We start from the raw sequence: 25,679 nt of genomic DNA, 5'->3' as shown, positions 1-25,679 counted from the left end.
AATATTTATTTTATGTAACTGTCGGTTTGCATATTCGGCAGCCTCGGTTAGCAAAATGTAAATGCGAGCCACTAACTTCGCGCATGAAGTAACTTTTCATAATAGCTTCGCGTATCCCTTGGGCCCTTATTTGCGTTGGCTTCTATCGCGACGATGACAGAAGCCGTTACTTATACACTAATTTTCATTTTAAAGGCGACTTTAACGTATGCATTTCATATTACGCATCATGTAAATAGTATGCATTAAGTTGGTTTTAAATTTAGAGTGACTGAGCGGGGGATGGGGGTCTTATCTTGTAATACCTCGCGTAATTGCCATCGCTCTTGTAACGCTCCTGATAACTAACGAATAAATATGCAATATGCATTTCTATAAATATGTTAATACACCGGCTAGTTCATCAGTGAGTTCATTTATTATTTGTTATACGTAACATGAAAGAAATTTCCAGAAGAAGCAATTGCGAATAATTCTTCTTGCATATAGCACTTTAGTTAGCTTAAACATTTATTACCATCTGGTAGCAGCGTATTTACTACAAACTACCTTTGACAAATAGATCCTTGAAAGCGTAGCTACGGTGCGCTGAGCATTCGAAAAAGATCGAGTGGAAAAGGAGGAAGCACATCGTAAACGTGGCGCCAGATACTTTATACCTACCCTCTTATATTCTGCGTAGCGGGTTACCGGCCATGTACAGTCTATAACAGAAATTCCAGTACTATTACCGTAGTATCCGAGTATCCCAACTGGATACCGACGATCCGATCATAGGAGGAAGGGTGCGCGCAATCCCCCATTTTATCCGCTTTGTTTCTGCGCCGCGCCATACACCCTCGTGCACCTTGTATCCGCCCGGTTCCGACTCTTCCCTTTTTCATATCTTATCCTCGTGGCATCACGCGAGCGATACGAATGACGCGATTGACCCGACATAAACGAACAAGCGAAAAAGTTGCAAAACAGATCACAGCCCCTTCCAAAATACATGCACGCTTCGATCAAGTTACGCGAAATGTAATTATCCGTTCGCGACTGGATTGCATTGCCTCGTTGGGGATTCCGGTGCACTTTTTGATTCAACAATCTCCCGCAATTCTCCCATGCTCTCCCCATGCATGCGCCGCCCTCCTCGCAACCCTCCACGCCGCGTATCTATCTTCCGTGCCGGGCGCCGTCCTTTCTTTTTGACGTTGCCCGACTCTTCGCTACTGGTAAAACATGCATACATTTCCGACGGTTTTAAACTAGCGGCCGGCCGCCGTATCGCCGGACGGATATTTCTGAATTATGAACGGTGCACCGTTGAATCATGCATACGGGGACTTTTGCGGGGGATCTTAACGCGAGCACGATTGTTTTATGTGAAACATCGTGCGGCGAACATGCACCAGCAGAGCGTATCTCTGCGCCGTGTTCTCTCTTTCACCTTTACCCTTTGTGCCTCGATACTTGCGTTATTCGTTTTTGCCGATCTGTTTATAGCCAGGAAAGTTGATACAGCTAAGCAAAAATCAATTAACGTCGTTCGCCGCTATACATAAGGTCCCGGATGTTTTATTTCATCGACGTAGCTGCGCTTTGAAAGCTTATCACGCAATGCACTAATTGGAAATATATCTGTAAAAATATAGAGAAATATTTCTATTGAGCTTTACAGTGTGTCATTGATCAGTTTTTGAACTTATGGCCGACGCTTGTTTTATTTTCGCATTATTTATAGCAAACGGCTATATATAGAATTATAAAAATCATGCTTGATTAAAAGCACGATAACCGCGTTCTACTTCTATGCGCATTTACGGCGCGCATAAACGGGCGCGATGAATTTTTCCACGGACGTAAATTTAGAATTTTGCAGAGTAGCGCCGCGCTACTTGCATTACACAGTTCTCACGTCGTCCAACTTGGATGAGCCCGCTGATACTTGCTCGTCTGCCTCGTTACAATTTTCAAAAGCAACTTGATGGTTTCCGCGTAACCACACACGTTACCCAGCTGAATCTGACGTACACAATTAATACCCTCTTGAATGTTAATTTGACCCGACGTCGCCCATAAAAACCCTGATGCGAGGTACTGAAAGAGACTATATTTTTTAGTGCATTATATTTTTATTCGATATATCTGGTGTACTGGATGTCTGGTATGTTAAGTTTTTGAAGCAGCAAAGGCGTAAAATATTACCGGTGACAAAACGTGACATTAACAGCGAGCAAACATTTTTCGTTGTACAATTAAACGCGATAGTGCCGCTTGATTATCATTCCGGAAACGTGACTTTTTGGATTTTTCAAACTGCGGCCGGGACAAAAGAACGAGAACGTCAGTGTGTGTGCGTATTAGAGTGATGAGGCAGAAAAGCGAGAGAGAGAGAGAAGAAAAACGCGGATAGAAAGAGGAAACAAGAGAGAGTAAAGGGGAACAGGTAACGAGGGTTAAAGTGCGAGTACTCGTCAATTATGAAACGTTTCTCTCCATCGGGGGAAAATTGCGTCCTATTAAGGAAAGTACTACGTGTCCGAGTGAAATTTTCGGCCGGCCGCGCCGCCATTGCGAAGGATAAAAACACTGGGGGTCGTACAATGGCCGCGGAATAAATCGCCGCCTCGCACGCAGAGGGACAAAGCGATACCTTAACGGCATTAATAAAATTATTATCCCCGGCCAGGCAAATAGGTCACGTGAGGGCGAAAACTACAAGCGATTTATCGTGCGCCCCTGCCGAGAGGGTAGCCCCGCATTGTACAAACACAATAAGGACACGCCTGTCTCTAGTACCTGACGTGATTTTCGTTTTTGCTTCATTACGGGTTCATTATCGTAATAGCGAAATTGTGTTCTGAACTCGTATTCTCCACTCAAATGAGTAAGGGAGAGAGAGACAAAGAGGGAAAGAGAGAGAAGGGAACAAGGTTCTTCGTTTGCGCGGTTAAAATTTTATTTATCTCATTTATAAATAATTCTTCTCACTACACCCAGAAAACACACCCGGAAACAACGGGATCTCGAAGGGTATGCGGCAGGAACGGATCTAAAAATCAATTTCTTTGACGGAGAATTGTGATTTATAATACATGCAAACGCAAGAAACATCAGAGTATGACCGAATGTGAGACTATGCAGGTAGATAAACACGTTTTACTGCACCGCTGCATCCGTGTGATCGCGTTTCTCATACGTGCACCCTAAAACTTTCACCCTGGGATTGTCGCTTGCCGATCCGAGAGACACCATCCTGTATTATGCGTTTCTCCATCTCCCGCAAGAATATTTCATCTCGATCCGTTGATGGCCGCTCCCGGGAAAGTTCGCCGTTGCTTTTTCACGCGCGAAACTTGTCGCGCGGGCACATACTGCTTTATGCGAAATTGATGAACCAAGGAACAAGTATTTTACAACCCAGTAGGGGTGGAACGCGCGTCCAAGTCGCGCGAGTCGTCGTGACGGCGGACGCGACTACGTGCAGAAATATATCACGCTGCTCGTCGGACGCAGGGCCGAGAAGAACGTTAAGCATGTATCTCGCGAGTTTTTGTTCGTCAACTGAGGGGGTAAGTTCCGCGATGCGTACCCTCCGCGAGTAGGTAATGACGTGCGCCAAGAAAAAATCGCATCGGCGCGACTCGTGTATAAATTAACGGCACTCGCGACCTCATCGTAGTTCCACGCGGTGCGTTACGTATCTCTGCGATATCGAAAATTCATTTTGCCGTGCGGACCGGCACGCTTACCTCTCGCAATTTCCGCAATTGCCGAAATCACCGGGAAGAAAAGAAAGTCACCACCTGACATCCCGTCCCGGTTTGCATCGTTGATTCTATCCGATGTATTTCGAATGTCCTCCTGAGAATTATTCGTTCGCGTCGCAACGCTATCCCGGTCCGAGTCGGCGGGAAATCTGCCACGGTACTTCCGGCAGACTCGATTAGCGAGTGGCTTTAAAAGTAATTTTGAATTATCCGCTGGTACACGCGCGCGCAAATGCGCCTCGCGCGGTCAACCGGCGATAAGGGAACTTCGACCATCGAGTAGCCCGAGCTTTAGGATCTTTTTCAGGAAGGAAAAGCTGCGCCGGTTCGTAAAAGTGGCTCCGAGCTCAGGCGCTTTCCAATGACACAGGTCGTCCCGCTTCGGCAAGCAGCGAAGTGTGATAACACCATGAAACTTTTACGGGTAAATAAAGACCAATACACGAAACAACGCGGCCATCGTAAAATTTTTACGGGCCGGCGGGGGCGTTTCGCTTCCTTTTTTTTCTCTTCTTCATGAACTCCCTTAGTCGCGGAAAAATATCTCGGCGTTCCAATATTCCGAGAAGCCAGACCCGCAATCGCGCCTGTTGTTGCACTTTTTTTTATTGTCCTGTCTTTTTCGTTCAATAAATGGCTTTACGGTTGCGGGCGTTATTACACTTCATCAAGGAGTCCTGATTTCTCTCGATTTCCGCTGCGACAATATATTTCTTGGCTGCTCCGTGCAGAATTTATTATATAGACTTGTATGACGCCTTAGAAGCGTATTTTCCTAACAAGAACACAATTACATTACGGTATAGCATAGAAATACGATTATTACCCCAGCTAATGATGTTTGCTAGGAAAATATTGAGGGCAATATTGAGAGTAGGAATATTGAAAGAATTTTATATACACGACGATTTATTAAGTGTATTTATCAGATGAAAATGGATTATACATACATATAGTAACACGAAAATGTCTCTAGCTGTGCTGAACATAAGTACATATAATTTTCCTTCTTAAGTTGCCGTCTATAATCATATCCTGCTGTAAATTTCCGTAAAGTCAAGATTGGCTCGAGTGGTTGAGTTATCGACAAGTTTCGCGAGCTTAATGCAAACCTTGCGCAACCCCCTTGTGTTACTATCTCTGCATTGGCACGCAATTTAATACCGGAAATCGAAGGATTAAACCGCGAAAGAGCGAGTAGACGAGGAAATCTTATTTTTTGATCGATCGAGGAGATTCGGCGGGAGAGCGAGTTTCCGCAAGCGAGCCCTGCGAAACATTGCCGTGCATCACTAGTTTGTATCACGCAATCACGCGGGACTCAACGGCGCCAAGAGTCTGTATAATAAACTAGTAGAGCGCGCGCTATTTCGATCGTTTCGGAGGACGGGGAGGTCTAGACACAAAAGCAGCATTCTCGTACAAGAAAACGACGTATACACGAGACAGGAAGAAAGGGTGGCGGCGCAGGGTGGACCGCCGTTGCTGCCCGGAGCGCGGCGGAGAAAGGGTGAAGCAAGGGCGCGCGAATTGCCACCCCGGAACGCTCCCCGAACTCACAATAAAACTCCATCGATTTTCACTTAGAGAAAACTCGGGCACTCGCTTTTACATTTATTCGAGTTATCTTAAGTTTGTCATTCCGGAGGGAAAAGCCGGCCGATACATCGACACGCCACGGGGAAGAGCCGCATTTCCTGTCGTGATTTCCACGTACCATCCCCCATCTCCGATCCGTCGCGCCGATCTTCATCCCTTAACCTGCTGAAGCGTGGTACCGCTCATTGGCGCCCTTATCGCGCGTCTTATCTTCGTGTTATTTATTGTCGCCAACGCGGAGAGTACATTAAATTTCCATTACCTTCCTGGAGCACCAGCGAAGAACGCAAATTCGATCGTAATTTATGTCTTCCTCGTTTGGACACAACGAGCGCGTAATTTACGTGCGTGCACGTAACACACGCATGCTAAAACGTTGCGCAAGATTGTCTCAGAAGGCGCGCATCGTCTCTCAGCCATGCGATTTTTCAGCAAATGTAATTTTATGTGTTTAATTTAATTTTCACATATTTGATCATTGCATTCTCGCACGCACCGAGGTTACATTTCAGCCAGGCAATTTTGGCTAATACTATTTATTAAATTCCTTGCGGTATAGCTGTGCCCGAGCACACGCTTGCGTATCATATAATATATTTCTTCTGTTTTACAGAAATTGAAACACGGTGTTATTTGTATGATGGCTATTGTTTGTCACAGGGAAGCAGCAAAAGCAGAACGGCGCGCAACGGGAATCTCGCTTGCCAATCAATGGCGCTCACAATCAATATGATTGGTCATGTGGTGGAGATAAAATTGTGCACATTCATCAAGCCTTAGTCAGACTGATGGCCGTAAACATGTTCCCGTTTTGTGACAAGTTTGGGTATCGAACAATTTATGCAGCCGTTGGACGTGAGCCGAATTGCGGGGGATCAGTCTGTCAAAGATCTCATTCGGCTTATGTTAAAATAAAAGGGGAACTTAATCTTTTTTATCCCATGCCAAGCAGAAATTTATTGTCTGTTCCGTACGAGCGCTTAAACTGCCATTGTCGTCGTGTTGCGGCAAACAGTTCGTTTCGCCTGCACTTAATCATGTCCTTCCAGATACGTAAATATTGTACAAATATTCCGCAAAAGTTTCAATCCTCTTTCATAAACGTTACAGACGTTTTATCGTTTTAACCAGCGTCACAAACGTATTATATCACGCGCAATGAAATTATTTTTTCACATGTAATTAACGGGGCCTATTATAAAATGTATTTTAATGCAGTTGGTGATGCATTAACGCGCGCAGGTGAATTAGTAAGCTCCGAAGTTAGTGAACGGACAATTATTAAAAACGGTCGCTAATCTCCAATGCGTTTCACCAAGCACGCAGCGTCAGAATAGTTAATGAATTATTTCAGAGATATTTCGAATTATCTGTTTCGGGCTCACTGAACGGTTAGAACGGGCCACGCACGTGCGACTACTCGCGCACCTGCAAAGAATAACGTGCGTTTTGCTTAAATATAACGCATTATACCCAGTAAGCATTTTAATTAGACTTTTAATGAGTTAATAAAACAGTTTGCGCTTTTCTTAATAATGGTTGTTCATTCGATAGCAAGTAATTCCAGAATGTAGTTTTCCTGTTTTCCTATTCCGCCGAGTCACTTTACCTAATTTCGATAGAGCGGTCCGGCCATAAGTCTAAACAACTTCGTTTACGCTCGCATGTCGAAATTTATTAATGTATCGCTCATTAGGTTGTAATGAGCAGTAAATAGAGTTTAGTCTCCCTTAGTAGGAGGACAAAAAAGGACCGTAACAGAATCAGTGGGGCGTGCGAACCGTGATGCATCGGGCGCATGTAGCGAAAATGCAAGGGGAAAGTTAAGTTTGTTCCACTTTTATCGTTGTTGCTGCTGCGTAGCGCGCAGTCTATCTCGAAAGCAGCGGAAACGGTAGAATTCAATAATGCCAGAATATTTCTGATTATTTAGATTAGAACCATCCGGTTCGACCGGCCCGAGGCTATCAACGAATATATTATTTTCCTTCAACCGGAATAAAATCTACTACCTTTAATGCAGTTATGCAAATTAGAAACGACAAGTGTTTTCTGTGAGATTTATGGATCGATATTGGGCTAACATATCCGAATATAAAAAAAAGGGATATTATTAGTTTTGATTTCACATATTTTACAAATGTGCATATTTCCCTCATGCATTTATGTTAGTTGCTCTATTGTATAATATATATTTGTTTAAATGTTCATTGTTAATAAATGTTCTGTTTCCATTGTATAACGCCTCTGTCTCCAATGGAAACGTATTCAGCCAATTAGCTCAATAATTAATTTATAGATACATTAAAATTTACATATATTGTACTTTCCCTATGTACGAATCATATAATTATATATATATATATATACAGGGTGTCCCGGGTTTTAACCGACAAACTGCGGGAGCATATTCTACTAGTGGAAATAAGAAAAAATTCTTATATCGAGTTTGCTTAGAAATGCTTTATTACAAAGTTATAAACCAATATTGAAAAGAAATATGAGATAAGTAACAACGGATTTTTTCACAAAAATAAAAATTATCTACGCAATGATTTAGTGACGCATTTCAAAATGTTGTCCTTGCACATCGATACAAGCTAGACATCGACGTAGTACGGAATTTGTTACAGTACGACATTCCTGAAAATGTTGTTGCATCTCAGTAACTGAATTAGTAATTCGTTGCTTTAAATCTATCTGGTACTCTCCTGTTAGGAAATCTACGTTGATACTCTCGTACGGCAGCTCGTGCATTTCCGTCACAGAATCCATACACGAAATGAATATCAGTGTATTCCTCATTTGAAAACACTTTTGGCATTCTGATAGTAATTGCTAGTTGACACGACGATTGAAATCTAACAGCTACTGTTGTGAAAGTAACAATCATACTGAATCGTTTCAACATAGTGAACATGAATACATGTGAATACACGTAACATAAACATCTTCGACCTTCCAAATTCTACACTATGTTCCGTTGTCACTTATCTCATATTTCTTTTCAATATTGGTTTATAACTTTGTAATAAAGCATTTCTAAGCAAACTCGATATAAGAATTTTTTCTTATTTCCACTAGTAGAATATGCTCCCGCAGTTTGTCGGTTAAAACCCGGGACACCCTGTATATATAATTTAATATTAGAAATGTACAAATGCTGAGAAATTAAGCAAACCTGTTTTTCTGATATGTTTATGCAAATTCTTTGTCAGGGCTCCATGCTTATAATCCGGAACTTCATACTCGCAAACAGACACTATATTTTTTCCGAAGTTTTGTGTCGCGTGTCACATGTCGCGTGGCGACAAAACGCCAAATGTAATACTGTCCAGCTGACACTGGCTCACAGTCTTCTCGTTTTTATATTTATGTGAACGTAGATTGCAAGGAAACAAGCGAGTGAGCAAGCCGGGGTGATGTCGGAAAGTTTGCTGTACAGGGGAGAAAAAGGGAGAACCAAGGGAGGACATCACGCAGGGATGAAGAAAGAAGCGGAAGACGTCTCTCGGAGCGATCGCAAGGAGCGAAGTGAATTCGAAATTTTTCCTCTCGTAAGTTCCTTCATTTTCTCTCTTGCCTGCGGGTTCATCCTCATGTGGCACACGTTCCCCTCGAGCGAACTCGTGTTTTGTCGAACTTTCGAGTGTTTTTGCGAAAATCGCGGATGGGGTTCGCCATCCGGATGTTTCCGTTCCCTGCCGGCTCCTATTTACTCGTGGAAGCCACGAGTCGCGTTTGCTCTTTTTTATTCTTTCAGGCGAGTTTTAATACTAGTGTAAAAACTCGCGAATTACATTGTTAACTATGACAATGAAACGCACCTACATACCGCTGTCGTCGGATATGTAAGACGCCCTCTGTAATTCTGCACTCCATTGTTCCGTTTCCATTGTACCTCCGTCTCCTTGGAGAGATACTCGGCCAATTAGGCTTGTAATTAATTACGTTGGTAATTATTGATTGCACACATCTCACTTGACTACGTGGTCGAGTATCATAGTGGCGCGTCAAATATCATCGTAATTTTAGAAGCCCGCTGCTAATATCTGCGGAAAACATTTACGTGCTCGCTAAAGCTCGAACTATTTAAGCGAGTATAATGTTTTTATTTTTAGTTTGATGCGTGTTATAAGTGTAACGTATGTATACACACGTCAAGTAAATTATATCGTTATGTTCAACCATCACATCTCGAGCGTCGCGCTAATCGAAGTTTATTCGACAGCTGTCTACTTTATTAAATTAGTTTGATGAGTGAATGTGACACGAGCAATACTAATTGGCCTACAAATGATGTGCACAAAGGTTATATCAGGAGGCTATTATTGAAGCCGCATGAAATGTTATCCGAAATTTGAGTTAGGTATATTATTAGCTTTATTGAATATTCCCGATACTGTTTTTGACGTTAAGTGTCGGTGCAAAATTCCGCAAGAGTAAACATAACTGAAAGATCATCCACGATAAGTAGCGTAGATCTACAGAAATTTGACAGATGAAAAGAGGAATAAGATGATAGGAAAAATTAATAATCAGTAACAAAACTGCACGGAATAACTTGAGACAAAAGATACAATTAAACTAGTTCTTCATTCAGCGCTATCTGAAGACTGGATCAAAGAAGAAAACTGTTACGTGCTTTGCGGAAAGGAATCGGCCACAACAATTACGTATGCAGCTGACGAAGGTCGTCGTGGCGTAAAATTCGACGTGGTGACACAGGTATCAGGTGCAGCGGGGCAGTGAAAAGGATATAAAGCCTTTCAAACCGGTGTCGGATTGTTCGGATGTGGTAAGTCCGTTATGGAGGTTTGCTCCTTTTCACGATTCCCCGGGGAAAATCGTTTCTGCGCCAGCCATTGTACTGGGGGTAAGCCGATTCCTCGTTGTTGAATGGAAACGATTTCATGTGTCCCGGCGTGTCCGTGAGGGTATCGCAATGGCTGTAGAAATTCGACGGATGACTGAATCACACCTTCATTATGCCGCACCATCCAGTGACGAGCAGGAAAAATACAGGGTTTGCATTTTTCTCGTCGCAGTAATAGCAGCAGGGATGGAATTCCGGAGTGCGAAGCGGATTTTAAATTTACGATTCGCCTGTCTGACTCATTCCAATGTAATCCACGGACTCGCTTGCGCGCGCGCGGTCAACAGGAAGAGATTCAATCATTGTGCATTGCACATTGATATGCGAGTTTCGCGACTTTAAATGTATCCGGTTTCCAACGCACATTTCCACCATATAGGCGAACGTGTAAAAATATTATTCCTAGTTAAAACTGCATAATATCCCTCACGGCGCGTTGAAATCGAATCGGAAATGTCGTTTTATTAACGTGCAATTAGAATTGCGATCATCGGATGCGGCGGAGCTGCGCCCCGTCCGGTGAATTAATAATATCCCGGTATTTAAAGGGCTTCGACGAGCGAACGCTTGTAATAGAGACCAAAGTCGAAAAAATGTAATTACGCTCAGCATTTGCATCATTTGTCGTTTAAACGCATCATATCATATTACGCAACGCATTCCTGTTAGCGAAATTTTCGTACGATTTGTAATGAAATCATGTGACTTATAAGTCAATATCTGTAATGACAAAATAAATCTATGACAATGAGCATAAATCAATTTCCCCTTACTTGCGTAATCTCAAAGATCTGAAGGTCCCTCTGATACTTATAACATATCTCGAAGTTAAACGAATTAAACGAGCGCTTTCTTGCAACAGAACAATAAGAGGAATTGCACTTTTATTCGTCGGTATACTCGTCGCGATCTCTCTCGGTGCCTTTTTTACCCTTGGTGATCTCTTCTTAATGCGGCCGGAGCCACCACCATCTCTCAGACTCGATCTACTCCGGTCGCAATTTGTGTCGTGTCCGTGCACGCGCGCGCTCGTCTGTGTGAAGATCACCCGACGATGTGAATTACCGTACGTGTGAGACGAGGTAATAAAAATATTACGAGGACCTCTAATCTTTCTCGTATAATGGTATCCATAATTCCTTAGCGAGCTGTGCAGTCATGATCGGGCCTTCCTTGCCACCCCCGCCGTCTCCAACCCTTAACCGTCCCCAGAGCCGCCTCCACGTGGCCGTCGACCGTGGTCGATAGTTTCCCGATCTTCCCACGTCTCTTCTCACGCCGTTCCGCGCTCATCCATCGACGGCAGGCATAAAGGAAAGCGACTATAAGTTTTAACGTCGCCGTCATCACCCCCGCAAGGTTATCTTTTTCGGACGATCTATCCTTTTTCCCATCCCTTCCTGTCGAGAAGCACGAGAGACTTTCGGTCTTTCTATTTTCACGGTTCTCCCTCGCGAATTAAAGTCTTGCGTTTACGACGAATCGAGCCGCGCTATGGCCGCACTTTCGACGATGCGCCACGTCGAATTGTCCGTTACCCATTAAATCAGGGTTGCGGGGGGTAAGGAATCTAGATATTACGATATTAATACTCAGCACTTAATTTTGGAAATTCTGAGAACCTCATCGTCTCAAATCATCGAAATCTACAGCTGATGTATGAAAATGTGTTGTGCAATAGCAGTAGTTAATGTTAAAACCAGATCTTTTCACGAAACCGACAAACCGCGGAATTTCAAGGGGTGAATTGTATGCATCATTCCACGTGGAGCCTTGAGGCAACAAAATGTTGGAGTTATCAGCCACGAAAAAATGTTTAAGCAAAACGTAAAACGTACTCATGAAAGTTTGAGCTTCTCCTCGAACAGAGCTGTTGTATGCGCCAGTTATTCGCGGGAGAGTGAGTTTTAACCGAGCCGACATCGGTAATAACTGCGTTGAAACGGAATCATAATAGTTTCTGCACGGAATTCTCCGAGTGTGCATAAATACGAACGCGATGCGCCAGCGTCTGGGAAAACTCGCGGGAATCCGCGAAAGCCTTCGGCTTACAACGATTTCACATTTTAATTTGATAACAAAGACGCTCCGAGCAAATGAATCGTTGATTTCCGATTTCGTTCAATCGTTTACTCGCGCGTACTTAGAAGAACGGGCAAAGTAAATGCACTCCGAACTACCATGCGTTCACGAAACAGCGCGGAGCACTGCAATCACTGTTGCATGCACGTTAAAGTAGTTTCAGCCAAATGAACTTGCATTCAAACTTTCGGTTATTATTTCGTAACTTCCATTTCGCCTAACCACGGTGCGCCGCGGCGGTTCAACGGCCGCATTTCATATCGAGCCGAAGGAAATGTCTGATTAAATTGCCACTGGTACGTGTTCGATACGCGTCCCTCGCATCGGTATATCGTGGCTCTAAGCTCCGAGGAAATTGGTTCGTATTTAGATCTGGCGTGCCCCGTCCGAGTTCCACGCTTCGCGAATCGCGAATGTGGGCTATCTCGAACACGCGCGCATATCTTTTCGTCGTGGCGTGAGAGAGGAAGGAAGCGGGTACACGAACGAAGTACATCCCGAGAAAAACAGAAAGCGTACGTATGTCGCCCTATAAAATTTTTATTAGCAACGGATCTTTCGGTGGCGCGAGCAGATATGCACGTGCATCGCGTACGGTGTAAATATTCGCGAAAGTCAGTTTTGAAAATTCTCGGGACGGAAAATGAGGGATTCGACGGAATCTTCGTCAAAGAAAGTCAGGCCAGCAAAAGAAGCTAAAAAAGGGCGTGAAAGGGGGGGGGACTATAGTTTTACGGTAGATTTAGATATAGAATCCATAAATTCCGGTCGCCGATAGTGATTTCGCAAAAACCTCCAGCTTCCTAGGTTCTACATGGCGATGTTACATATACGTGCGTTGCATGTATAGTCGAGTCTAAAAATGGGGATACAGCGCGCAGTCACGAGAGAGCTTGCCTTAGAGAGTACAACGAGTAGGATGGCGAGGGAGGCCAGGGGGGATGAAACTTGTACTCGCGGGAATCCGAAATCACGTCCTTAATTTCCATAAAAGAGTGCAAGGACTCCGCGTCGCTCCTCCGCGCTCACCCCCGTCCCTCGAAGAGGAACATCACGTGGCTGGCACTTCTCTCTTCGTCTACCTTCTTTATTCGGTCTTCTTTTCTCCCCTCAAAGGACTTTGAGCTCGGTAAGCATATCTCTCTGCATCCTCTTACCATCCTGCTGCACACGACGAGCCAGCTACTCAGCACATTCTCGGAGTACCACCCCCGTGCTTTAAATTCGTTGCATTCGTTTAGGCTGACACACGCATCGCTGTGAGAACGTTCGATCGCAAAATCGCTCGCATAGTCGAAGCAGCGAATGCACGAACGAGGCAGCCATTGTATAGTAATTTGTGCGCACAAAAGTTCTCGAGGCATCTCTCGTTAATCGAAATACGAATCGAAAGTTTGAAAAACTCGAGATATTTTTATTGTTTTATTTTATTTACGCCATATATTCTGTGACGTTACAAAAAAGTTCAAATATATATATCTTTAATAATATTGAACACTTGTCTCAGATTTCTGTGGTGAATTATTGCGAAAACGAATTTCCATATAGGTAATCATTCGTGAGCGATGTTATTACGTGAACGATGTTATTCACACTCGACTTTAGCTCGCGAGCGGTAAATTTTATTGGTCGCACATTGAGACAAATTACATACTCGGTGACCTCGTTAAGCCATACGTTGCATGCGGCCGTCCGCTCTAGCAGTTCTCGCCTCTGAGCGTGATTAAATTGCAATAACGTCACCATGTACGGACGCAAAGCGAAGCTAGACGGTGAAGAATATCGTGCCTCGACGGGCAATCAGTTTCTCCGGCCGCATATAAATTATTCCGCAAATTGATAAAATAGAACCCACTTACCTTCGTCTCTTGAGAGAAAGAGAGAGGAGCATGGCGTGAAAGTTGCTGCTGGGAGATAATTAATTAAGGACGAAACGTGGTCTCGCAGGTCGAGGCATGAACTTCGGGCCGGTGTTCGACCCAGTTTTGTCCCGGATAATTTGTCAGCGCGCACGAATTTTTGGATTGAGCGTAGTCCCGATGCTCGGGTGCGCGGAACTTTCGCCGAGCATCATCGGAACTTTGCTTTACCCTTGACGCGCGTCGACGAAGAAATTTGTAATGTCTAACTTTGGCGTGGTAGAAACCGCGGGAACTTTCTCCTAAGCAAGCCGGCTTCGGAAATTAGCGGGTTATCGGAATTTATTAATTTACATCTTCGATAACGTCTCATTAATGTTGTAACGTTCACGCAAAATATCCTATAAATTACTCGGCGACATTCCTTGGATGTCTCATAAAATGGTATTAATCGTTAGAGAAGGAACCTATATAAAAGGAAAAATGAAAAGGAGCGATACCAATGAATAAATGAAATATTCAAGAAAAATAAGATCGCAGGAGAGAAAAAGAGAGACACTGTCGCTGCGGTTGCTGTACAATATAACGTCGCCTTTATTGTTATCGTTACTTATTTAACCACAATTGTTAAACGTTCACTTTTTTCATGTATGATACAACTTTATTCTCTATACACACGCTTTTTCTTTTTCCGCCTAAGAGTTCGTCTTTCTCGCTGCTTAACGTCTATTTTAGGTAATGTCTGTTCGTGTACATTTTCCGTATTTGTGTTTTTTTTTATATACAAAAGCGCTGGATTATTCGTCCATCGGCTAAGCTAACGGACAGAGAGCCAGCGTTCTCTTCCGCGCGGTTGATCTACCACATGACTTCTCTCTCATCCTAATCTCCTCCCCTTCCGAACCATTCCTTCTTTATTATCCTACTCTCCTCTATCCCGGAGCTATTACGAAATTGCTCTTCGCCTCTCCTCCTCCTCGACCACCTTTTCCACCTCCTCCTCCCCTTTCTCCGTCACAGAAGCTATTTCTTCTTCTGTATCTTCTCCCGAGATCCATCACGATCGTCTCGCTTCTTCCCGCGCTTCCGCTTCATTTCCTCCCATCGCGTTTTCCCTCCCCCCTTCGTTTCGCAACGGTTTTCGCTTTACATCGTTCACCTTGCGTATCGCTCTTGGCTACGAAATAATTGACCAAAACTCGTCAAATAACTCGATCGATTCACAGGCTCATTAGCGAGATTAATCAATCACGCAGTCGCTCTATTCTCACGGTTTTCCACGTGAGAACAGAACAAACGTGCGTAATTACCAGCGATGGGTAGGGCTGTTAAAAAAGTTTTTTTATCTTAAAAGACAACTATGTTCTCGCTATAGGAATCATTCGTCCGCTGAAAGCGCTATTGTCCGTTTTACAAAATTATATATATGCGTTGCGGTTTATAATATAACGCGCATCTCGTTCTAAATTACGCACCCATCCCTGATAACTGTTACAAGTCCTTCGACGTGCGTGAACTTGCGAGCGGTAAGTCAAACGGAAATCCGTATCTCTCGTCAAGACACTTGAAGCTCACTCCCTCGATCACTCGCGTTACCGGAATTACATTAGCGTCGCGGCAACGCACTGACTTTGACTCCGCTACTCCGGAGAATAAAATCAACTCGATTTTATCGGTAACAAACTCATCCGCAAATGAAATTCGTAACTTCTTCGTGACACGCGGCGCTCGCGTTACGTCCGTTCGTCCACTCCGAGATACGGAAATCACCACGGTATTCATCTCGGTTTACAACCATTCAATCAATTTTACGTCCGTTTTACGCACAGCCGCACAGATTCTTCTTCCTGTCCCTCCCTCACCCTTTAAAAATCAGTGCTTTCCTTCCTCTCACTCATGCTGTCTGTAACGCGCGTCTGTCACACGATCCCATCCTTCCGCTCCTTTTAGAAAAGAGTCTCCTCTCGTGGTCCTGCCGCAGGATGGCCTCATACAACGTTGTGCGATAGGGAACCGTTGTCCCGCCACGTGTTGGCTGGAAGAAAAAAGTCATCTTTTCAAATTCTCATCGAGACGATCCCTTCGCGGCGAAGCACGAAGTTTCGGGGCTGCTAGAGCCTGGCTAATGTCGTGTGTTACCTCTATAATGCATGTCCTGCGCCATCGACGGACACTTGGCATTCCCCCGCTGTCGGAATAATACAGAGAGTGAATTTAAGGTGCAGGTACGCGACAAATTTCCGACAGATATGCGTTATATTCGATTAATCAAGATATTTGTGACACAGTTAATGCTAAAGAAAAAAGAGGCAAAGAATTAAATTTACAATTTGAGATGCATATGGATTGTTTGTTTTGTGACTGCTAAAAGATAATTTATTTTTAATAGAATAGTTCTCTGGAAACGATATCATATGCGTCGAGAAAATCACGTACGAATGTGCTAATGTTGACGTTACATTTGCCATAATTATCTCGCTAATTATCGCGAGTGACTCTACGTTCTTCACGTGACGTATCGAATAACGCAACTGCAACACAGTATTATATTACCTTGGCAAAATCGATATTTGTCCGCACGGTTCTGTAATGAAGACTCTGCAGCGGTCTGGAATTGTTACCGAGAGGTGCTTTCGGCGTGCTCTCCGGACCCTGCATTAATCTTCTTAGGGCGTACAGCTAATACAACAGAAATGATAACGCTGTGAGAATAACGATTCGTCAATTGGACTCCGACGGTATCGACGGATCTGTCTGCCGTGATATCCTATCACCTCGGTCGCTACTTTCGGCAATTCGATTATGATTGCGGGACACGCGAGCTCTCGAGCCGGACTGGAATCTAGAAGGGCGGAGGAGAGAGAGAGGGTGGAAAAAAGGAGGAACACCGAAGGGGTGGAAAGTCGGGCAACAAATCATCGGAGCGGAGGATCGATATTCACCTCTCGTGCCGTGATGTAAATTGGTTTGTTGAGTATCAACCAGATCGCCGTCTCCCAACAACCCGGGTGCGTCGTGCTGCCCTCGTAAGTCATGTAACCGTCGGTTTCCGGAAGGAGGTTTTTCAAGGACAAGTGGCGCACGGGCGCGGTGTCTCCTGAAATAAGGAAAACGCAAAAGCGTTGACAAGAGTTACGTATAATAATAATGTCGTCAGAGCTGCTCGCGTACTCGTCACTCTCGGATTTCATTTCCGTGCGTTTCCGGCAGGAATCTCACGCTCTGAGAAATCCGATCGGGCGAGCGAGCGTCGTTGGTCGTGAGATCTCAACGAAATCATTTTTGCGGAAGAGATGCAGTGAGCGAGACGGATTAAGCGCGCCTCGTTCCGCGCGCGCATCCGCCTTTGAACTTTTGGCATTCTCGCAGAGCGAGGTAGCTGGGAAAAACGATGATGAATCCCGCGGGCGACAGAAAACGAAAGAAAGAAGTCCCGGCGATGATTGGCGCTGCGCAAACACACATAAATCGTGCACGAGGCGGTTTCCGTGTTTATACATTTATGTGCAATTTGCATTCAACCTCCCAACGTACACACGTGGGAGAGAAACACCAATGCGCAAGGTGCCCCATAATTATAATTTGGCTATGATAAAACGTTTGGTTACGACGAAATAAAGCATTTAATTTCTTTCTGATACGAATAACAAAGATAGGATTCGTTTCGAGCTTTCATTATTGTCGATAACTTCGTAATTTCTTTTAACCCTTTGAAACGTTTCCGGAATGTTCATTAAAATAGTAATATTGCACTTAAGCCACGCTGCACTCGCGGTAACAATGCGTCCTGCATATTCGGGGAATTGTAATTTCGTATATGTAGATTGTCGTAAGTGTATCGTATAACCCGGTAAATAGTAGAATTACAAGAACAAACAATGTGCAACACACTTGCCTGTAAGCCGTCACTGCTCAAATAACTACATCTCGTGCAGAATGGTGTGTATACCTAATGCATTATGCACCATCCTCGCATAACTTTCCATCGACAACGGCAAGGTTTGCGCGCGCGCACGCTCTCTATCACACGAGCTGCCCTTCATGAATGCAATTATGTCTAAACGGCATCGTGGTCATTTGTACCTTCGTTAACCATAAAAACCTGCCAGCAACATTTCCGAAGCCCTTGCGTGAGTAAATTGACTTAAAAGTAAAAGAGTGCAAAAGTCTCTTTGGAAAAGTTATAAACGATTAAGCAGATTTTTAACAATATTTCCATAATATCAAGTAAAACTAAATACACATTGAGAAAGACTGGGGCAACAAAAGTTAACGAAGCGGGGATGTTGCTCGAATTTAATTATACACTTACAAACGAGCGTCAACTTGAAATGGATACAAAGTATCGCACAAGATGAATTTCGAAGACCATCAAACCACCCGAGATACATGTCGACGGGATTTACTTTTGAAGAGAGCGAGCGATAGATTCGAGTAGTATATACATGTATATACACGGTAGGATGCGCGCCGTTCGTAACCACCGAACGTCCAGAAATGATTTGTATCTTTCCTACGTAACGTGCGCGCCGCGAAATTCAGCGTAAAAGCTCATCATTTCAAAATGTGTGGTGAAAATAAATCATTCGTCCGGTGCGCCCGCGCGCACGTCGCGCGGGAATCAAATCGCGGAGGGGGTGGTGTTTCAGCGAGCTTTTAATTTGAATACTTCTCTCTTGCCTCTCCTTCCGGCAGCCCCTGCAAAAATTATCCCCCCGCAGCGCTCTCGAGTGTTACGCCAGATGAGCCAATTCAATTAAGAACTCCTTAACATACCCGGGAACCGGAGAACGCGCGCCAGCGAGTACAAGCGTGTATGTCTTTCCGTGTACATAAGATTACGCGAATCTCGTTCTCGTGGACGAGATGAATCCCGCTTGAACCGTTTATACACACGCCCGCGCCCGGTTTATCCGCAAATAAAGGGATGCATATAATCCACGATAGCACGTAGTCCGTAGGACGTAGCTAACATCTAAACACGAACTCCGCTACGACGTCCTCCGCATATATTGCCGTCCACTTCTCGCATTTCGGGTCCGTGACGCTGTCGCGCGCGAGCAAATCCTCGCTCGCAAACGGACACAGACGCAACATCCGCGCGCATTTTACGGAATCCGAAATTTGCACGAATCGGATACGGATCGTGTATCGCGACGTATCAATCGTCGCGTGGTCCGGTCGTATCCGAATTTTTTTGATTCATCGATTTACACGTATATGTTTGGAGAGACAGAGATAGAGAGAACGTTCCTCTTCGCTGCGTTTAATTGTGAAAATAGCGGCGACATAGGATCCGCTATGAAAAGATGATGAAAAAAGATACGTCGTTCTTCTATATCCTGCTATAATTATGTGCACACGAGGTAACGAAGAATCATATGTATGCAAACGGAGGAATCAAAGGAGGCGAAATATCAGCCGCAAGCACAATGGCAGGCATATTTGAAAGCTCGGAGACGTGCAGCGAGTTGCCTCGCAATAATACATAACGGAAACAGCTTGAGTGCATTTAACCACCCTAACGAGACCGTTTGAAGTAGTAACATAACGCGGTGACGATCTCGTCTATATAGAGCACGAGCTCTCCATCGCTAAGGAGCAGGGGATGGAAACGGTAAACCGCGACGAGGCGAGCGCTTCATCAAAATGTCGCTATATACGAGCGTCTATTTCTCGTATTGAGTCCGTGACATTAAAGATGGGCGAACGCGCCCTCGCAAATGGCAGATCCGGCACAGGGGTGCAGCCGTCTTGCCGCGGCAGTGAGAGAGCGATCCAGCCAGCTCGCGCGATCCGGCTTCCGGCGCACCCTCCGTTACCTCCCCTCCCCAACGTCTTCGTCCTCTTTCACGCAGAGATATTCTTAGGACGCCGCCATTCGGAAGGAGGGCAAAAAGTGGAGACCGTCATGCTTTCCTTAAAGCGAATGCCCACCGAGTTCTTAACCACCCTTGGTATCACCCCTTGGCGTTCAACGTTTTTTGACGTGTACCCTCGCCGCCGCCCTGCGTGTATCGTGTACCACATCTTACACTTATGCGTGCTTGTCTTATTTTTATAATATTTATCGCTTGCGTCCTGATTCCACTCTGGCGAACGAGGTCGACGCGCGAGCATCGGCAGAGGAAAGAGAGAGAGACGAGAGGAGGTTAAAGGGAATAAATGGAGCCCGAAGGGGAAGAAAAAAGAAATCCAGCGAGATGACAAGTAATAATAACGAGGCGCCGAGGACAGAGAAATACCTATCAACTGCTCGATATCGTTCGCGGAGAGAAGGGGCTGGGGATGGTTGAAAGAGGGTGGAAAAGGTCCTCCTGGTGATTAATGCAATGCATTAATTCCTTCCCCGGGGAAAGAACCTGAAAGAGAGAGAGAGAGAGAGAGGAGAAAGGGATCGGCTAGAAGAAATCGCACGCGGCTGTGTCGCTTCCGCTATCGCTATTGATATATTTCGCACACACAAGCGGCAGTAAACGAAGCAATGCAGACGTTGTATTGCACACATTGCGAGCATTGCTGTACAGCGAAGAGCAAAGGGGGTTGTATTCTGGATCTCGAAATTATCGCGTTTTCCTCGCGTTAACAAAGTTGAAATGGATTTTTTCTTGGAAGTTTAGTGGAAGGTGGTCGCGCGATGCAAGGTTTAGCCCCGACTTTTGACATCCCAACAATCGGACTGCAAATTAAACTTCTGTTGTAAAAAAATAATCTCGCAGGTCTTTGAGAAGTTTTCACGGTTTTTTACAAGGCCTCATGTATAAAATTAAATGCAGCAGAGTAGACGCTTTATATTCAGCAGAATAGACGATTCGTATTAATAATCAATTGATATTAATAATCGATATTAATAAGCGACGCAATCGATCAAGAAAGAATTTACATCTTCAATTTTTGCAGACCTCGTTCTTCGTTTTTCCAGAAAAATCGCATGATTTACTGAATGTTCCGTATAATAATAGCCGCATCGAGTTCTCCCTCGTGAAAGTACGGCGATATCCCACGTGAAAGGAATACGGCGCGTTCCCGTTTAATAATTCATGGTCCACGCAAAATCCGTGCCGACGCACCATTATCTATTATCGAACAAGCTCGGTGACCGTCGCTGATATTTCCGCCGGAGGGTCACACGCACAACGCCCGGGTCGGTTCGTTGCGTGGAAGTCGAGTATCATCCGGAATAACGTGAGGTGCTCTTAGGAAAATTGACCGTGCCTAATGGCGCCACCGGCACACACCGGCAGGATAATGATGATGACAGTGGCGATAATCGCAATATAAGAACATCCCCCTCTCCGCGCACGTAACAAACGTCAATATGCACGTGCATGTGTGTGTGTATGTGTGCGTGTATATTTCACACATAAGGGTTCGTCGTTTATTTGTTTCCGCCCGTTCGCTACATTAAGGTCGCCACTCGATTTCTCGAAACGAGATTCTTGTTTGCCAAGTGAATAATTCTCGGCTTGAGACCGGCCCAAGTTCACGAGGAGTTTACTCTATCTTATGTCATTCTCGTCGGAGCGGATGGCGGGAGGAAGTCGGCTGGAGAAAATGGTCATTTTCTTATTTACTCTTAATTAGCGAGCCGGCAAGACGCAACTGCGGGAATTTGATGAAGCTCGCGCAACGTCGAAATCTTTCTTACGAGAGTATCGATTTTATTGAACTGCCTTGTTATATTGTATCGGAATTTCCAGTGACTCCAAATTAATTCTTAAAGATATCTCCCTCTGAATATAAATATTCTCTTGATTCTATAATTATATTTGGTAGTTTTTATGATATTTTATGATTACAATTTCGGAAAATGTCTTGCATGTAATTGCGATTGTTTTGTTATTAATTCAGAAAACTTCTTTATTAAATAATCTAATTAATAGAATTTTACTATTTTCCATGTGCACCTTCTTTCTATATACTATCATGGAATTTTATCATGTAAACATATGTTTTTATTTACCGTTCTTATTTACATAGAAACCGATGTCCAGAGCTGGAATATTTGCTGCATATTTCTTTTCGCATAAATATACTTCTTTCCAATCGATTCGAAAGTAAGGTAAGCATAGTACGTTCGATGTGTGCGACTCCGATATGTTTTGAGAGCTTTACGGAAATACATACAGAGCAACATATCAATAAATAATAACGTCTATATAAAACCGCGCTGCACGCACTATCGTTATGTCAAATATGGCGTTTGAGTCAGCTATCACACACGATTTTCGTGCTGTTATATCATTATACTTTTACATCGCTCCCGCGGGTATGCCATTATGTATTTAATACTAGTCAATTAAATATTATGAGTGTACTACGAGTGTCAGTCATAATTCCGAAAATTAATACTATTAACGAGTAATTCCATTTTAATACATTAAAACGTTCCTTCTTTTACGAAAATAACTCATGGATTATTCTTTTGGATAACATTTGGAAAAAATCAAATTTATCGTATCCACGTCACGGATAAACGGAGTGTGTACCATGGTTGCCACTGCGGTGGCTTCCTCTCCCCTGCCTCCTGCATGAGGAACGAAGAGAACCGAAAAAGAGGATTGTTCTCTCTCGCCTCGCGGCACGGAGAGAGGGTGGTCTGTCACTGTGATAAATTCGCCGCCTCCAATCCTCGTAGCCGTGGAAAATATTTCTATCGACTAGGGAGATCGCGCTAGAGGATAGGGACGGGGGAGGGCGAATAAAAAAAGGGCAACGCGGGGCGATGGCGGCCGCGACGCGGCGGAGGTGCATCGGTGGCGCGGGGGAGGCTGTAGCCCCCGAAAGATGGAAACGCTTCGGGTGAGAGATACCTCGCGCTTCCCAACGGCCGGATCTGCAAACTGGTTTCTGGCGTTTCGTTATATGGCGAAACGCCACGTCTGGTGGGTCGGAGGCGGACGGTCGGGAGGTAGCGGGGAGGGGGGAGATGGTTTTGCTACCCCCGCCGTATTGCGACGTTCTGTGTACGATTGTGCAGCTGCGAGCGAGAGAGAGAAAGAGGGAAAGCGGCATGCAAGCCGAGCGCAACGAGCATCGTGGAGCAGCGAGAGACAAACTGGGAGGGTGAAGAAGAGAGCCGTCAGGACTCCGAAGGGGTTGCGAGAGCGCGCGGGCGCGTCGGTGGCAGGGGTAGCTATAAAATACAATTTCAGGGGTGTCGGTTTAATACCACGCATACCGCGCAAATATTTCATCTATTATCTACATTTCGTAGATACGTAGGCATTCGCCGGCATGGCCGGCTGTGCGGCTCATGTAACGGGTGTGCGCGAAGTAAATGGCCAGGGATGTACATGTACATTGGGGTGAAGCGGGTATTCCTCCGGCACACTGTACTGCACTGCTCGTTGTGTCTCGCTTGCTCGTTAGCTTCCTCGTTGCTCGGATTACTACGCCTACTATGTCAAAGCATCCCCTTTGTGCGCGCGCGCGTGGTGTGCGTGGCCGCGTATAAATCAGTGCATTTCAATTCGCAGGTATCCACGCGCGCAGCAGTTGACGATGATAATCACGAAGTAAGAGGATAGGAATTGCATGGAATAAGAAGGAAAAGGAGGACTCGGAAAGCAGATGTCGGAAATATAATGGCGATTATAGATCTTTGTCGGACGCCTAATTAGTATAATGGAAATAAATATCCCATAAACCTATCTCTATAATAGGAAGTTCATCGATAATAGAATGTATCAAAATAGAAAATGTATGTGCCCTATATAAATAGTTATTAATTAAATAGTTATTAATTAAAATTTACATTAACAACATATATTTTCCAGCATTAATTGATTTTTAAATTTTACACACACACATACATTCGCACGTGAGGAATGTGCTGCGCCATTTGAAAGCGAGACTGTCGATTTACATTTTCCCTGCCAAAATATCTCGAGTCCGATCTATTAAAACATATCGCACGTGACAAATATGAATATTCGAAACACATTTACCGAGAGCAAATTATTGCTTTTCAAAGCTCAGGTTAATGGATATTCGTCAATACGTTGATGCAGATTTATTGTAGTTATTCAATTTAAAAATTACAATTTTTACAATAAAAATCGCTAATCGATTGCGATGCGTAACCGCGCGTTTACGGAAATTATGTTCAAATGAACGACGTGTTCCGGAAGTCTGTGTAAACGTGTCTGTGGAAAATACTCGACACACTGACGCTCTTGCTTTTCCAACCCACCTGCACTGATCGTAATCACCGTTGATTACGTCATACGCATTATTGATCAAAGTTTAAAAACGCATTATTCCTGAAATCGATTTGGCAGAGACATTACTGACATTATTATTAATGATGAGGCAAAACCAATTTCGCAGCGCGCACCCACGTGCACCAATAAATGAAAAGGTATTTACTTTTACCCGACTACATTGTCGTAGAAGCATAATTAAAGTTATATCGCAACTGCGGAAAGTATTTTACGCGCATCAACATGTATGTGTCAATTTTTACGTGCTATTTTTTTCTTTCATTTTCGTCGCTGTGTTTGCCAATCAGCTGAAAATATTCTCCTTTACCGTATTAATCCCGAAACGAGGCAAGCCTTGACGTTATTTCCGAGTTAAGCGGAAATGTGTTGCGAAGGAAAATTCTTTCGCCTCCTAAAATATCGCTCCGCGCGACGGATTCATTTATTTAGCGCGCATCCCCCGCACGCGAGTGTTCCGTAACAGAAAGCATGCTTAAGCTGACGAAAAGCACGGGTTAAATAAATCTCTCGATGGCGTACGGCGAATTATCGCGGGCCGTTGTGTATGCAGCATGCCCGCCGCGACACGTACACGACAATGGAATACTTAGATCCCGCTGTAGCTCCTCCCCCGCGCGCCATTTTCCATTGTCTTATGATTTATGTTCCCTGGTCGCGGTGTCAACAGGGTATTGATTAAAATAGCGCATATACACAACGTGCGCCCAGCCCGTGCATACAGATTTATGCACACACCGGCCGGCCGGAGTGTGTGACATCGTTGTCCCTTGTAAATCGACCCCCCATGGACCACCCCCGTGGTCCTCACACACTCGCCGGACCGAGTCGATCGTGTTAACCGTGTAAAAAGCTCCAGGCACGCTTCCAGGTCGAATCGTTTAACGGAGAGGGAGGATAGCGGGAGAGAACACCGTACGGACCCTTATGCAGACCCCCGCGATTGTGGGAAGGGGTGATAGCAGTTACTCGGCGGAGCCTATTTCGGAATGCATCGCGTGTGCATCAATGATCTTTGCTTCGCTCTCTTCCGCGACGCACATCCTCGAGAATACTTGGCCGTAAAGTTTATTTTCTTCTTCGTCGAGCAACGCAACCAGCCGTGGCGTACGCGGAATTATGCCGCGCAAGTTGAACGAGAAAGCGTTCTTGCCGCTCTCGAGGACGCAACGGCGGACGCGCGGATGCAAATCGCGGCCGTACGAAGTTCACTGCGCGATGAAATCTGCAGTCGAGGAAAGACGGAAAGAGAACACGAGCGAGAGAGAAAGAGGAAGTTACGTTT

The 25,679-nt window shown here is 44.6% G+C and overlaps 2 protein-coding genes and 1 long non-coding RNA gene across 5 annotated transcripts in view; 2 read left to right on the top strand and 1 right to left on the bottom strand.

Annotated features, from left to right (window-relative positions):
- The first annotated feature begins 1,882 nt into the window (after positions 1-1,882).
- Positions 1,883-7,630, top strand: LOC105281363. Of its 2 annotated transcripts, none has more exons than XR_894296.2 (2): positions 1,883-3,129; positions 6,015-7,630. XR_894296.2 is itself a non-coding variant. In XM_011342514.2 (2 exons), the coding sequence occupies exons 1-2, from the start codon at positions 2,073-2,075 to the stop codon at positions 6,479-6,481; spliced, it is 474 nt and encodes a 157-aa protein (XP_011340816.2). In that variant the 5' UTR covers positions 1,883-2,072; the 3' UTR covers positions 6,482-7,630. The 2 variants fall into 2 exon arrangements, 1 of the variants encoding a protein (XP_011340816.2); XM_011342514.2 differs by having other exon boundaries at positions 1,883-2,079.
- Positions 7,631-8,503: 873 nt separating this feature from the next.
- LOC105281364 lies at positions 8,504-10,984 on the top strand. The gene is made up of 2 exons (XR_894298.3): positions 8,504-8,911; positions 9,958-10,984. It is a non-coding gene; the product is annotated as an uncharacterized LOC105281364 (long non-coding RNA).
- A 3,752-nt stretch (positions 10,985-14,736) lies between these two features.
- LOC105281361 (carbonic anhydrase-related protein 10) overlaps positions 14,737-25,679 on the bottom strand; it is a 131,717-nt gene continuing 120,774 nt past the window's right edge. Inside the window, exons 7-10 of one of the 2 annotated variants that reach the window (XM_011342511.3) lie at positions 17,114-17,268; positions 16,725-16,850; positions 16,311-16,359; positions 14,737-16,224 (exon numbers count right to left, since the gene is read on the bottom strand). In XM_011342511.3, the coding sequence (XP_011340813.1) occupies positions 16,160-16,224; positions 16,311-16,359; positions 16,725-16,850; positions 17,114-17,268 (395 nt within the window). In that variant the 3' untranslated portion in view covers positions 14,737-16,159. The remainder of the gene's footprint in view (positions 16,225-16,310; positions 16,360-16,724; positions 16,851-17,113; positions 17,269-25,679) is intronic. The other variant, XM_011342512.3, reaches the window with a different exon arrangement.

Source organism: Ooceraea biroi, chromosome 3, assembly GCF_003672135.1.
Source record: "Ooceraea biroi isolate clonal line C1 chromosome 3, Obir_v5.4, whole genome shotgun sequence".
NCBI classification, from domain to species: domain Eukaryota; kingdom Metazoa; phylum Arthropoda; class Insecta; order Hymenoptera; family Formicidae; genus Ooceraea; species Ooceraea biroi.
Note: the sequence above shows the minus strand (reverse complement) of the source record. Positions and strands in the feature narration are given on the sequence as shown.